The 14620-nt window shown below is 43.6% G+C and overlaps 1 protein-coding gene across 13 annotated transcripts in view; it reads left to right on the forward strand.

The window, feature by feature from the left end:
* Positions 1 to 14620, forward strand: part of PAK6 (p21 (RAC1) activated kinase 6) — a 345174-nt gene that overhangs the window by 320597 nt on the left and 9957 nt on the right. For all 13 annotated transcript variants that reach the window (XM_085626908.1, XM_085626899.1, XM_085626897.1 and 10 more), the window contains 2 exons: positions 283 to 408; positions 3580 to 3714. In XM_085626908.1, the coding sequence (XP_085483034.1) occupies positions 283 to 408; positions 3580 to 3714 (261 nt within the window). The remainder of the gene's footprint in view (positions 1 to 282; positions 409 to 3579; positions 3715 to 14620) is intronic.

The following is a 14620-nucleotide window of genomic DNA, read 5'->3' on the forward strand; positions in this document are numbered from 1 at the left end:
GTCTGCAATCCAAAAATGAAATGTGTAATAAACCCTATCTAAGGAATGATCAATTCGAAACTTAGACTGGTGCGTTATGCATTAGTCTTTCATAGTGCCTGTAGACCACCCAGCCCACCCACAACCCGATGAAAGTAAAAACTGTAGCTCCTGCTATATGTAGCTCCTGCTATATACGCTCTTTTCTTCATCACTCAATATTTTTTCCAACTATCCCCCTCCCCCGCTCCTCTTATCCACTTTGTGCACCAGCTGTTTATATCTGTATCTGTTTGCTTACAGGTAAAGCTCTCCGACTTTGGATTCTGCGCTCAGATCAGTAAAGATGTGCCAAAAAGGAAGTCCCTGGTGGGGACGCCATATTGGATGGCGCCTGAAGTGATTACGCGATCACCCTACAGCACAGAGGTACACTAGCAATAGTGTTCACTATAGGTGAAAGAGTTTGTTGTTGATCAGTTTCTTCTGATATGAATGGCATTCATTTAATTGAGGCAGTCATATGCATATAATCTGCAGGAGCTTGGCTCCGTGTCTTTCAAAGAGAAATTACAATTCTTCCTGATTTCAAGTAGGGAAATCCCTGCATCAGTGTTTATTATGCATCAACCGATTTTTGTGCTGCAGACAACTCGCGTAATCTTGTGAACGAGCTCTTGTCTACCCATCAGTGGGGCTTTTCTGGCCATTTTGGAGAATGTCCTCTTTCTGGGCTTGGGAGGTTTCTTTATTTACTTTGGAGTGTGAATCCAGAAGATCAGTGGTAAGCAAATCCACTTATTAAAATTGGAGTGCAAGTAATCCACATTTGGTTTGTTTGTAGTTTTATATAGCGCACACTTGACCCGAAGGAAGCACTTTACACATGCACCAGTTACATTACACAGGGTCACATTCATTTTTTAGGTAGGGGGAGAGTTGGGATTTGCCCAGAACCACAGGATGTTGAGCTGATGCAAGATTCAAACCTCGTTCCCCAGGTCCAAAGTCGGCCCATTTCCTCTCCCCATGATTAAACTTGAGTCCCCCAAATTAGGTCGCACAGTCATTGATTGCAGCTTATGCTTTGAGGAAACACACATCATATTTTGCAGCCTCTCCTCTTTAGTGGTATGAGGGTGAGAGAAGAATGCAGGGAGCGGGATGGACTGTCCCACATGAAAGGGTGACATCACTTTCTGAAGAAAGGATCCACAAATCCTAAGTGCCATTGTGTCAGAGATGTTGGCAGTATACCATGGCTGGACTGACCATGCCTGCAGCTTGCTGATGCGCTGCAAAGAGGAACTCTGTGTTCAGAGTCAGCAGTCTCAGGGTACAGCTAAGAGGAGGCTCGAAAGGAGCCCAAATTGAGAATGTCTGGATTAAATAGAGGTCCCCCCTGTGGGGTAGTGAATAGGGCAGGTGGAAACGTGCAAATGTCTATTTGAGACCTGCATCACAATGGGTGATTACAATAAAGAGGGCTGAGCAGGCAAACAAAGAAAGGATGAGAGGGCTTACAAGTAACCTTAAAGTGCTCACCGGAAAAGCTTGCTAAGCCAATCACATGCATGAAAAAGCACATCAGACAACTTGGGTTGTAGAGGGACAACCTGCTTCTGCTCGCACTAGGTGTGAAATTTGGATCAACCGCCTAAGTGGGGTTTGCGTAAGGGCAGCGAGCAGCTACAATGACATCAACAACCTCTGATGGCAGATCGATCCATCATAACTGGTTCCACTTGTTCTCCAGTCATGAAGACTTAGATTGTGGAGGTTTGCGTGGAACACATGCCCTGTTGCTGGGCCAGCCGATTCTCCCAAAGAGAAATCTTATTAGGCAGGCAGATGCTGGGAGTCTGCAGTTCTGAGTACCAAACGCTCCTGGCCCAATTCGGAGCCACCAGAACCAACTGCTCCAGAAGTTTGATGAGATGGCACTGCTCTGTGCGAGTCCAGAGGGTCATGATACTCCTGTCGTCCATTTGTTTTGGCCACTTCAAAGATAATACTTCTGTCACCACCATGAACTTTGGGACAAAGAAAACAGTGTACTGCATGTCAGGTTTGTATCTGCCATCTACAATTGGATCCTGTGTCACTTTGTTTGATATGCAGAGGCTGTCTGAATGCCATCCCCAGTGCTGGCAACATTAGAGTTCAAAGTGTCACTGATGGCGCATGGTACCCGCAGAATGCAGTGGGCCAGGATCCCAAGAAGTTTCAGACCCATTAGGGCAGGAACAAACGTTTTCGCCTGAAGCATCAACATCATAACTTGAATATCCCATACTTATTGTTGGGCGGCATAGTCCTTCAAAGCCACTGTGCTCAGCATGGCCACTGGAAAGTTAACTCTCTGCACTGAGTGAAGATGGGATTGAGGTTCATTTTATAGAGAAGCCCAGGCTGGACAAACACAATACAATGCTTCCAAGTGGTCCCCAAATAGCTGAGACCAACCAGTTGTTAAGAGACAGTCATCGAGGCATGGGATTAAATGTATCACTGACCTGCGAAGATAGGCCACTACCACCGATGTGACCTTTGTGAAAATCCTAGAAGCTGAGGTACGGCTGAAAAGCAGGACAGTGAAATTAAAACAAATTGACCCCACCACAAAGTGGAGAGACCTCTACTAGAATTACAGGACTGGCACATGGAAGCACACATCCTCCAGATCCAAGGACCCCATCCAGTCCTCCGAGCCAAAGTTAACAGAACCTGTCTAAGCATCAGGATTTGTACTTTCTTCTGCCTGAGAAAAAGCATTCAGCAGCCTTAGGGCAAAATCAGTCTTATTGCCCATCCTTCTTGGGGTCCAGGAAGTATCGAAAGTAGTATCCTGTACTCCTATCTGTTTTGGGCACTTTATCATCCATGCTCTTGGCTAGGCAAGAGCAGCACTTATCGGGACAGACTATTGGCTTGATCTGTGATGTTTGAGTGAAAACTGGAGGAATGTAGAGGGAAGGAGTTGAGAAAGTTAGGACCTAACCAAATTAAATCATCTGATGGATCCACTGGTTTGCAGTAATTACAAACCGGCTTGAAAGGTGATGTTGAATCCTGCCTCAAATGGCTCTTGAGGGGAAACTAAAGTGGCTTGGCGGTATTGGTGCCATGCGAAGAGGAGGCGGACTGCTGCATCTGCTGGTGACCACGTCCCCCTCCCACCATTTCTGCCTTTGAAGCCACACAACGGCTGGGCTGGCTGGCAGACATGCTGCAAGGGTTGCATCTGGTGATAGACAAGGCCTCTTGATCTCTGATCCTCTGAACTTCCAATGTTGCTGTAGGAATTGGTGAGTGGGAGCCAGTAGCCCCCAAAAACAAGCAATTGCACTGCTGTTGTTAAAGTGTTTGTTTGTTGAGTCCACCTTCTCGTAAATAGCCTAGCTGATGACATGTGGCTGTTTGGTTCTATTCTAATTTTCTGTTAGTGCCCATCCCATGTGTCTACCACAATGCATGCCTTACCGCCTAAACTGCATGCTTTATTATTTAAGGATCTGTGAACTCACATGAAGCAGAGATGATTTGGTAATACTGGCTCTTTTTAACAGAGGGTGTTTGATGGTAATGTGTTCCCTGCAGGTGGATATTTGGTCTCTTGGCATTATGGTGATAGAGATGGTTGATGGTGAACCTCCATATTTCAGCGACTCTCCTGTTCAAGCAATGAAGAGTCTTCGTGATGGGCCTCCTCCCAAAATGAAAAATGCTTATAAGGTGAGCCATCTTGGAGGAAATATTGCGGGACAGGCAAACCCCTTTTACAACATATGGTTAAAGAGTACCCTTTCTCATCTGAACACATCTCAATTATTCTGCTGCGTAAGAGGGCCTTGCCTACCAACATTCTTAAATGCCTCCCTGAAATCAGTAGGGGCTCAGGAACAATAATTGTTACTAATGACCAAAGCCCTGAAGGTCGGCTTTCTTTTTTTACAGTGAAAAAAACGTACGTTTGGTAAATGTTTTAGTTGCTATTTGTATTATTAAACCTGGATTATTAATTGCCCAACCCGTTGGAAAGAAACTTTGTCATGTCAATTACTTTCCAAAATAATGCTGGTTAATTTCTGCTGTTCTCTATCACTTTCATATACCGTAGGCTTCTTTAACTGCAATTATTTAATGTAGAAATTTACTTGCATGAATATCCATTCTAACAAAACTTTCTCGCACAATTAAATTTGGGGCAAAGGTGCAAAAATAGTCTGAGATGTTACAAGTGGACATGGGTGAGACAGATTGATGATGAGTGAGACTGCAACAAGGTAAATTACAAGGAGAAATGGCATTTGTACATGTTGGATACACCCAAGTGAGATACAAGGGTGAGAGAGCAAAGATACATTTGAGCTAATGAAGAGATAGGTGTTGTCAAGGTGTGCTTCTTCGGCTGCTCTGAATGACCAGAGAACAAAGGGTCCAGTGGAGGGGGAATCAAGAGGGATGCAGTAGCTCGAGTGAAAGAGCCCTAAATTGAAGGCTCAAAGAAAGTTACTTACTGTCAGTAACTGTCTTTCTGGTGGATCTTCTATCTACTTGTAGATTTCTCACATATTGAATATCCCCGGGCAACATATTGGATCCCGACACGTTTGCCATAGCACTCTTCCACAGGTAGGTGGTGCTGGCTCCATCTTTACTTCGTAAACTGTGCCGGTGTGACATCACTGGAGTCTTACAGTGCCACCCCAGTGCACCAAAATCAGTTCATCGTCCATTTTTTCCCAGACCTTGGAGACCGAGCCAACATAGCATCATACCGAACGTGGATGTGCAGTGCAACAAACTAACTTAGAATCTTGTTAATGTCAGTGGCCAGCTGTCCTAAGAATGGGGAGGTTGGTACCATTGGTGACGAATCCGCAGGTAGCTAGAGTATCCAGCGGAAAGATCCTTACCAAAGGTTAGTAGTTATTTGTTCTGTGGATACTACTGCCTGCAAATTCCTCTATTTTAAATAGATGCCGTAGCAGTACCTCCTCCTAGATGGTGGGTCTGAAGAAGAGGTCAGATGAGGATATCCTGCAACATTGAATGACCACATTGGTCTTCCATTCCGAGTCCACGTAGTAATGCTTTTCCAAAGTGTGAAAGGAAGCTCAAGTTGTCGCACAACAGTTCTCCACCACTGGAACCCCCTGGCAATTGCTGAAGTTGAAGACTTAACTCTGGTGAAATGAGCATGGATTTCCTCTAGCCGTCCTCCTTGGCTAAGGGCATAACATATTTGGATGCATAGTACGATCCAGCATGACTAGGCCTTCTACTTGACCACCTTACCCTTTTTGCCTCCTACATTTGCCTCAATGAGCTGGCCATCAAACCTAGTTTCCCTCATCCAGTCTAATAACTGACTGCCCTCCTAGGGTCAAGCCGATGTACTCTCTCCCTGTGCTTCCTAATTGGATGGGGTGGTGGAAAAAATGTAGGAAGGGTGATGGACTGCTCAGTTGGAAAGGGTTCACCACCTTAGTCAGGAAAGCTGCTATAGTCCTCAAGACCAGTTTATCTAGGTAAAAGCACTTAGGGGATGAGAAGCAAACAAATGAGAGGCGAACTATAAAAGGAAAACAAACTAAAAAGGACTGGCCAAACAGTACTGACACTGAAGTACACTCATTTTAAGTGGATGTACACGTGATCAGAGAGTGCCATTCTTCACAGTGCAAGAGATGACGTTTTATGGACTGAACCATTACCTCACGCGCTACACTGTCATGGATGGAAGTCGAGAGTAAATGACACTCAGACAGACCAATGGCAGAACAGAGCTGACCCAAAGGCCCTCTATGTATCTGTTTGGATATCTATGGATGGATGTATTCTATAATGATTTCGTTGTTACAAGATCTGGCAAACGGCTAAGAAGAAATTCTGGCAAGAATCATGCAGTGCAAATCTTCTCCTCCTAGGGTTTGTCAGAGGCGGTAACCAACTCCAAAATCCTTTCCAACAAAGGTAATCTGTGACATTTCATCTAACAAAATACCTATGTGTATGCTTTAATACAGAGAAATATCAATTCACCTTTAAATACCAATTGACTTTCACATATGGTTTCACAATCAATATGTTAGGCATACTGCGTTTATCATTACTTTTCATATTAAACAGATCAGATCTATGGCATAGGAGAGATTTATTTCTAGTGAACCAACGAGGCCTCCAGCGGTCTACCATAGGCCTGTCACCATGGCAAAGTCAGACCTACTATGTTGGTTATAAGCCTTTCCACAAGGCAACCATCCGGTATACCAAAATGCAATTACAAACATGTACAAAAAGCAATTGACGAAACAACATCAAATGCCTACTAACAGTGCCTAATAAGGATTTTCACTGTGCAATTTGCCTATCCCCCATGGCTTGTTCGGGTGGGTCACCAAAACATCGGCCTACCACAATAATTTGAGATTCCACGTAAAACATACCTGCCTACAGGCTTTAGCACAGTATAATAACAATTCACCCTTAAAAGCCCATTGCCTTAAACTCATGCTCTTCACAATAAGTAAGGCCTACTTACTTGGTCATAACTTGTTCTTATAAACAGAAGACACCTAAGAAATCTGACATAACTTTCCCTAGTAAACCGATCAGGCCACTAGTCTTTGCCATTGGCTTGGCACAATATACAACACAGGCTTACTGAAGTGTGCATAAACTGGTGGCCATCATGCACAGAGTTGTAAAATTAGTAATATCACAGCATTGTGATTGGTCTGAGTGCCGCGATTCGGCACTCGACCAGGGAATGGGAGCCCCTGGGCATGTTCTCCACCCAAGCTGTAATGCAGCCTGGGTGGAGAACATGGGAAGTGCGCATGAATGTTTGGCCGGCCCCAGGCGGTCGACCAAACATTCATGCACACTTGCAAAATATGCTTGCCACTCCCCCTGTTCCTGTGTCAAAGCAGCCCGCCCGCCTGCCTCGCAGAGCTGCTGCAGCAGGACAAAATGAAATGATGACAACCTCGAGCTTTATTGAGCTGCTGCACAGCAGTTGGACCATGTTCCTCCGCCTTAGCGGAGGAGCCGCCACTGATACAGCTCCTCTCAATAGGGCCTAACAAGAATCCGCACAGTGACATTCTGCTCTATGGGTTGGTTTGAGTGGGTGATCAACAGCAAAACCTTTGCCCACTATGGTCATTTGTGAGGTTACATGTAACCAACTAACCTTCTATTGACTGTAACGTAATATGACAACAATCTACTGCTAGAGACCTATTGGACTTAATGTGCACTATTCACAATAAATAGCTCAGACTTACTGCCTTTGTAATAAGTTTTCAGAATACACAGGTCAGATCTATGGCATCTGGCATACCATTTACCGACTCACCAATTAAGACTTTTGATGTCATTGGCTTGTCACCGTAACCAACACTGGCCTACTATACTAAGCTTAATCTTTCCCACAAGGCAGTCATCAGGCATACAGTCATAAAACTGAAAATGCATACAAAATTACAGCAGGCAAAGCAAACTACCATCTCTCCTAACAGGGCTAAGCAAGGATTCTCACAGTACACATTTTCTATAATTCTGGTTTGTCAGAGGGGGCAACCAACACCATATCTGTATTCTTGTATTCAGATTAATAAAAAGCCACCCTTAAATGCCTATAGACCGTACCATATGCTTTTCACAGTTAATATGCTGTAGCTACTGACTTTATTGTACACTTTCATAATAAACAATTGGATCTATAGCCTTTATTATTGGCATGTCACCATCACCAACTCAAGCCTACTGTACTGAGCATAAGCTTTCTATAAGGCAACCATCTGCCATACAGTCATAAAAGTACAAAAGTATAGAGAATTACAGTTGGCAAAGCAAAATACTGTCTCTCCAGAGATAGCCTCCGAAGGATTATTGTAGTGCATTCCTCTGATCCCCACGGTTTGTTCAGGTGTATCGCCAACACTAAAGCCCTTGTCTAGTACGGCAATCTGTGAAATTCCATGTAACAAAATACCTGCCTATAGGCTTTATCACAGGGTAATAACCATCCATAAAAGCCTGTTCTCTTTAACACATGCTTTTCATAATAAGTAGGTCAGGCCAATTGGCTTCGTTATAACGTTTCACAATCAGGCCAATTGACTTTGTTATAACGTTTCACAATAAACAGATCAAACCTATGAAATCTAGCATGACTTTTAACAGTGGACCAAAGAAGCACTTAACTTTTACTATTGGTTTTAAACATTACATTCTCAGGTATCGCACCGAAGATTTGGAACTCCTTACCTCCAGATGTACGTAGAATCTCTTCCTCCTTCAAAAAAGAAGTAAAAATGCTTCTAATGAACAAATTCACACCCTAAGACTTTAATTCATGCGTGACTGTTAGCCACATATGTTATCCTATATACCACTGTCTACCTCTTTTGTTTTGACTGTTGAATATGGACTGTATGTCTATTACCCCAATCATCTAATGTTTTAAAACAGTGTATTTATTGTAAAGCGCTCTGATACCCTCTAGGGTCATGTTCGCGATATATAAAACTTTATGAATAAACACTGGGCTATGGAAGTGTACATAAACTAGCAACCATCATGCATACTGTTATGAAATTCTAAATCCATAGAATACAGCTTGCAAAACAATGCACAGTTTCTCTCAAAAGAGCCTAACCAGAATTGTCACAGTGAAACCCTCCAGGATTTGTCAGAGTGGGAGGCCAACGCCAAAAACCTTGCCTTCTATCGTAATCTGTGAGATTCCATGTCGCCTGTCGCACAATGTGAAAAGAACCAACTGTTAAAGGCTTACTGGCTGTGACCAATGTTTTTCACAATAAGCTAGACCAACTGCCTTTGTCATAAATGAAATGTTCATCATATGCAGACCCGGCCTATGGCATTGGATATAACATTTCTTGGAGCACCAATCGTGCCTATAGCTTGTCACCATAACCAGCTGTCTACAGTTTTGAGCATAAACTTTTCCACAAGGCAATCAATGGACAGCCAGTCATAACGTTAGAAAGGAATGCCAAATTAGAGTTGGCTAAGCAAAATACTGCCTCTTCTAAGACAGCCTAACAAGGATTCTCACAGATCAATCCTTCTATATGTATGGTTTGTCACACGGGGTAATCAACACCAAAACCACTTCCTACTATGGTAATCTGTGAGATTCCAGGTAACAAAATACCTCTTGGTAGGCTTTCATATAGAGTAATAACAATCAACAACTAAATGCCTATTGACTTTAACATATGCTTTTCACATTAAGTATAAGCCTTACCAAAAGCCAAAAAGTGCAAAACAAGCAGACTTGTTAATGGTATCAGACAAATTCGTCCCGATCACATCCTGTACTCAGGGGAACAAACATGGATGGAGCTTATTCCCCCACTCTCAGTAGTACTCGGAAAGTTGTTTTTTGTTTATATCATATGTTCAGGTGACAGTTGCACCGTCAAGCCAGGCCTGAAAATCCAAGTAGATTAGTGTTGCCCTAGGTATCCCATGCTCCCCTCAAACACAAACCTGCCCTCAGAAGTCAATAATGGAATTAGTGGGTGATAGGACTACAGTACATTCCGCATGGGTGCCCTCCTCCCATCTGTGCTGCCGCCAGAGAAAGACACATCACATAAATTATCTAGTTATTTAAGACACTTTTACAACATTACAATGTCATGTGTGCCCCTGAAAGTTCATGCTCCTGCAGCCCAATAAATAAACAAAATGAGCACCGCTGCAAGTAGGGCTAGCAGGGACTAAAGATATCCCATTGTGGGTGAAGATAGAAAAAGACCCCACCAAAAGTGATCTAAGATTACAGTTACTATATGCCTCCAAAACCCCTGCAGCACTTACCAAAATGTCAATAATTCAAGCCATGGTAAAACCTGGCTGGCATTACATAAAACACTAGGGAGGGATGCAACAATCCAGCCACATGCACCCATGTTGGCTAATACAGGAATCTCTGTAAGGAGTGACCTATCAATTGGAGCATATGGAAGGAGGCTGGCATACACATAATTGATCAGTGACAGTCAATGAATTTCACTACTCCCCACTCCTTAAAAGATAGAAGTATATACAAAATCTATGAAACTGCTTAGAAGACCGGCCTTAAATTGCCAAGAATCATCTATTCCAGAATATTTGAAACTACGCTGAAATGAAAGTGGGTGCCATGCAGGCCGTACAGAATACAAGTAAGTCACCTATGTTTCAAACTCATGAGGGCCTACTTACTTAAGAAATGACAAACATGACTCCAAAATGAATACACAAACACAGACTGAGCACAAGTGTTAGTGTGCCAGTCAAAGGTATTGGAGAGGCCATTTTAAGATAATACTAGACGGGTACTGTTTCCTACAAAAACTAACCACATTGGCCTGTTAAAGACCTTGGAATGCTGGAGACGCAGACTTGTTGAATGTGATCTGCTGCAGGCCCTTTGGCGATGTCCAAGCATTAAGAGAAACTGGACTTCAGTTTGTAGCATGCTAAGGGAAAATACAGACCTAAACATAGCGCACTGAGACGGACTAGACCTACTACATGACACAACAGACATGCCCGAACTGTTCTCCCACCGAAGGAAATGGCTGGCGACTGCATAATCCTAAAAAGGGCATCCTGAGGCATTGACTTTCCCCACAATTACCAACTACAGAAGAACGGATCACAAAGACAATTCGGGCAAGCTAAAAGACAAATCAGACATGCTAAAAGACAAATCAGACATATGGTCATCATTCATTAACATAGACACCGCAAGTTGACTCTAACACGGCCAAAGGACAAGAAAGACACCTTTCTCCTCTTTATCTTGTGTGTGATGAAAGTTTGCTATATGGCTTGTATCAAAATATTTTCGCCCTCTAAAATATGTAAGGTGGTCCCACTATGAGGGACGTGGCACCCTGTGTTACTAAAATTAACCCTAAATCAAAAACTAGGGATCTGAGAGCCAGGATGAAATTGAAATGACACATAGCAGAGCCATCCCTGCCCAGCAGACCCCTGAAAATAGTAGTGATTGCAACTCTTGCCTCCCTCCTGTTCCCATAGACTTTGTATGGGGCAGTAACATCCTGGATGACAACTCATGCAGCTTCACAAACACTAATATACTTGTGTTTTGATAATTATTTTGGGATATTTCTCATACTGTTCAAATTTTTGAAGCCTGAGAAATGGCGTTGGAGTGGAACTAATGTTTATTTTTTAGCACGTGATTTGCCTGCTCTTTAAGTTACTATGCTATACTACTGCATTTATTGAGCTTTACTTTTTCCTTCTTTTTTGTCTCACTTTCTTTTCCCTTTTCTCCATTTCTTATCTGATTTACTCCTTTTGCTTGTGTAGTTAGGGTCATGCCATAGTATTGCATCTTTTATATGTATCACAGATTATTGAGTACTGATGTGTAGTTGTGAAACTTTGATTAAAATTTTATAACCTAAAAAAGTACATGGTATGCATAAAACTGGAGGACAATTATGCAGCCGGATTAGTGATTAAAACAAACACATTTTTTATATAGTGCTGCATATCAAACTTCTGCTATTTTTAAGCACTATAAATAACAGGTTTTATGGTTGCTCAGTATAATGGTTCTCAGTTTACTAGTCTCAGTAGGAGATAAGGTTGTGTTGTGGATTCATACTGGTGGCCTGTGTATCTCAGGCAATATCTGCTGCAAGTGTTTACCTCAGTGAAACATTGCAGGAAATTGGGTTACTGGTTGGGGGAAAGGGGGTGAAAGCTGACTTAAGCAGCAATCACAATCTGTCAGGATGAGTCACAGGCAAATTCCAAATTAACCTGTGCTCAACCCTCTGGTAGCTTGGTACAAACACAGTCAGCCTTAACTTGGAGGCAATGTGTAATATATTTATGCAGCACTTCAAAAGTAATAAAGTGAAAACACAACATATGAAAAACCCCTCACCAATCTACAAAAATAGAGTTACATTAAAAAAAAATTCTTTGAGATCAAAACGACAAAAATCTAATCAGTAAAACCAGAGATATGCAATTTCAAAGTTATAGGTAAAAATAGTACCTAGAAGCACCAAACCACAGTTTGTGTTATCTGGTTGCGCCAGACTGGGACAAAGACACAAGTTCAGGCCAACCACGATGGAGCATTGGCTAGATTACAGGGGCCGAGTTAGGCCTGTTTAACAATGTACCTTAAATTCTGATTGCGGAGCATTGCGAGATCCGCATAGCGGCGGTTTTGAGGAAGCTGCAGGGCTGTGATGCGGAGCCCTGCATAGTCGTTGAGGATGCTGTTGAGGGCCTTGCAATGTGAAGTACTGTGTCGAAGATGCATTGTGCACCAGTAGTTCCTAGGAGACTATGGGCTGCGATGCTAGATCCGGCGTCAGGGATGCGTTAGGCTTCATCAGTTCTGCCCACAGGACCACAGCTGGGCTGAAAGAGCACCATCAGACCCACTTCCAAGGGTCCAGGACTGGTATGGCACCGCTTGGGGGGTACAGGTGCTGGGTTCAAGGTGGTTCAATCAATCAATCAGGGGTTTATAAAGTGCACTACTCACCCGTGAGGGTCTCAAGGTGCGGGGGCAGGCAGCACTGGCTCAGTCGAAGAGCAAGGTCTTGAGGTCCTTCCTGAAGATGTGCAGGTTAGGGGAACGTCTGATGCTGACCGGGAGGTCGTTCCAGGTTTTGGCTGTGACGTAGGAGAAGGCCCTTCCTCCTGTTCTGCTTCTGCAGATGCGTGGTGTCGCCGTTAGGGCGAGGTCGGTGGATCGGAGCGTTCTTTTGGGTGCGTGGAAACCGACTCTGTTGTTGAGGTATTTGGGTCCGATGTTGTGGAGGGATTTGTAGGCGTGGGTGAGAAGCTTGTAGATTATTCTCTTCTCGACCGGGAGCCAGTGTAGGTCTCGAAGGTGTTGCGTCATGTGTTTGTGCCGTGGGTTCCCCAGGACGAGTGTGGCCGTGGCATTCTGGATGGTTTGGAGCTTGTGTAGAAGGGTCCTGTTGATGCCAGCAAATAGGGCATTTCCGTAGTCCAGTCTGCTGGTTATGAGTGCGTGGGTGAGGGTTTTTCTGTGTTCGGGGGGATCCATCTGAAGGTCTTTCGGAGGATGTGGAGGCAGTTAAAGCGGGTGGAGGCGACGGCGTTGATCTGGCGTGTCATGGTGAGAGAGGAGTCAAGGATGATGCCGAGGTTCCGAGCGTGGTCTGTCTGCGTGGGAGGACTCCCGAAGGCGGAGGGCCACCATGTGTCGTCCCAGGAGGAGGTTGCAGGTCCCTGGATGAGGACCTCCGTTTTCTCAGTGTTGAGCTTCAGGCAGCTATCCTTCATCCATGCTGCGACGTCCCTCATTCCTTCCTGGAAGCTGAGCCTGGTGTCCTCGGGATCCTTCGTGAGGGAGAGGATAAGTTGGGTGTCATCGGCTTCAGATACTATGTTGAGCCCATGCTGTCTGACGATGGTGGCGAGGGAGGCCATGTAGATATTGAAGCGTGGGGCTGAGCGATTATCCCTGTGGTACTCCGCAGTTGATCTCTGTGGGTTCGGAGATGAAAGGGGGGAGTCTGATCCTCTGGGTTCTGCCGGAGAGAAAGGATCGGACCCAGTTGAGGGCGGTTCCTTGTATCCCAGCGTCGTGCAGTCTGGCTGCGAGGGTGTGGTGTGAGACGGTGTCGAAGGCCGCGGAGAGGTCTAGTAGGATGAGGGCTGCGTGTGTACCTGGTCGAGTCCCTGGTTGGATCCTTTTTTTTTTTTTTAAGGTCAGGGAGGACCTATAAAGTTTTATAATTGAAAGAGACCCTGGCCTGCTATTGATTGCTGCTGTTTAGCTATTAAACAGACTAGGACCTTTATCCGATTCGAATGGTCTTACAAAATATTATTACTCTTTTTAAAAAACGAAAACCATTTAATAAAGTAGGACATTATAAGGACCTGTCTTTTTCAAAAAGATACAAGATACAATACATTAATGCAAATTATAATGAATACAGACTATAAGACATATACTATATAAACAAAATGCATCAAACGTAATCTTACACATATTACATATATATAACAGTCAAATAATTCGAACCAATGACCGGCTATTGGGTTACAATGTATACACAAATTTACAAAACAACCTCCAAAGACTGTCAAGCTACTGGGAATAAATTTAGGGGTCTAGCGGGCATTCAATATTTGCAATGACAATGTTCAGCATAGACCATTATCATTTGATAATCCCAGTAGGGGTTACACGCCGACGCATTTCGAGTCCCTGTATTATTCTCTGGGTTCTCTTTTCAGGGCTTTAAGACTGGATGTATTCTGGAAAAATACAAGTTCCAGAATTACTTCGTTAGCCAAAATCACTCTGTTTATTTTTAACTACATCTTCCTACTAGACAGTAAAGAAAAAATACCTGGGTTTATGTGATCAAGTCTTCTTACCAGCAAATGGAAGTTTATTCAGTCCTGGCTGAAAACCAAAGACATATATTTACTGTATTTTTAGGCAGCGGGCTTCACTTTGTAGAACTGTTTGAAAGGAGCACACAGGGAAAAGCTCAACCTACGTTTTATTAGGTAATAGAGTTGGAAGTGTGCGCTTATTTTAGCTCAACCTTTCGAACTTTGTTCG

Source organism: Triturus cristatus, chromosome 9 (genome assembly GCF_964204655.1).
Source record: "Triturus cristatus chromosome 9, aTriCri1.1, whole genome shotgun sequence".
Classification (NCBI taxonomy): domain Eukaryota; kingdom Metazoa; phylum Chordata; class Amphibia; order Caudata; family Salamandridae; genus Triturus; species Triturus cristatus.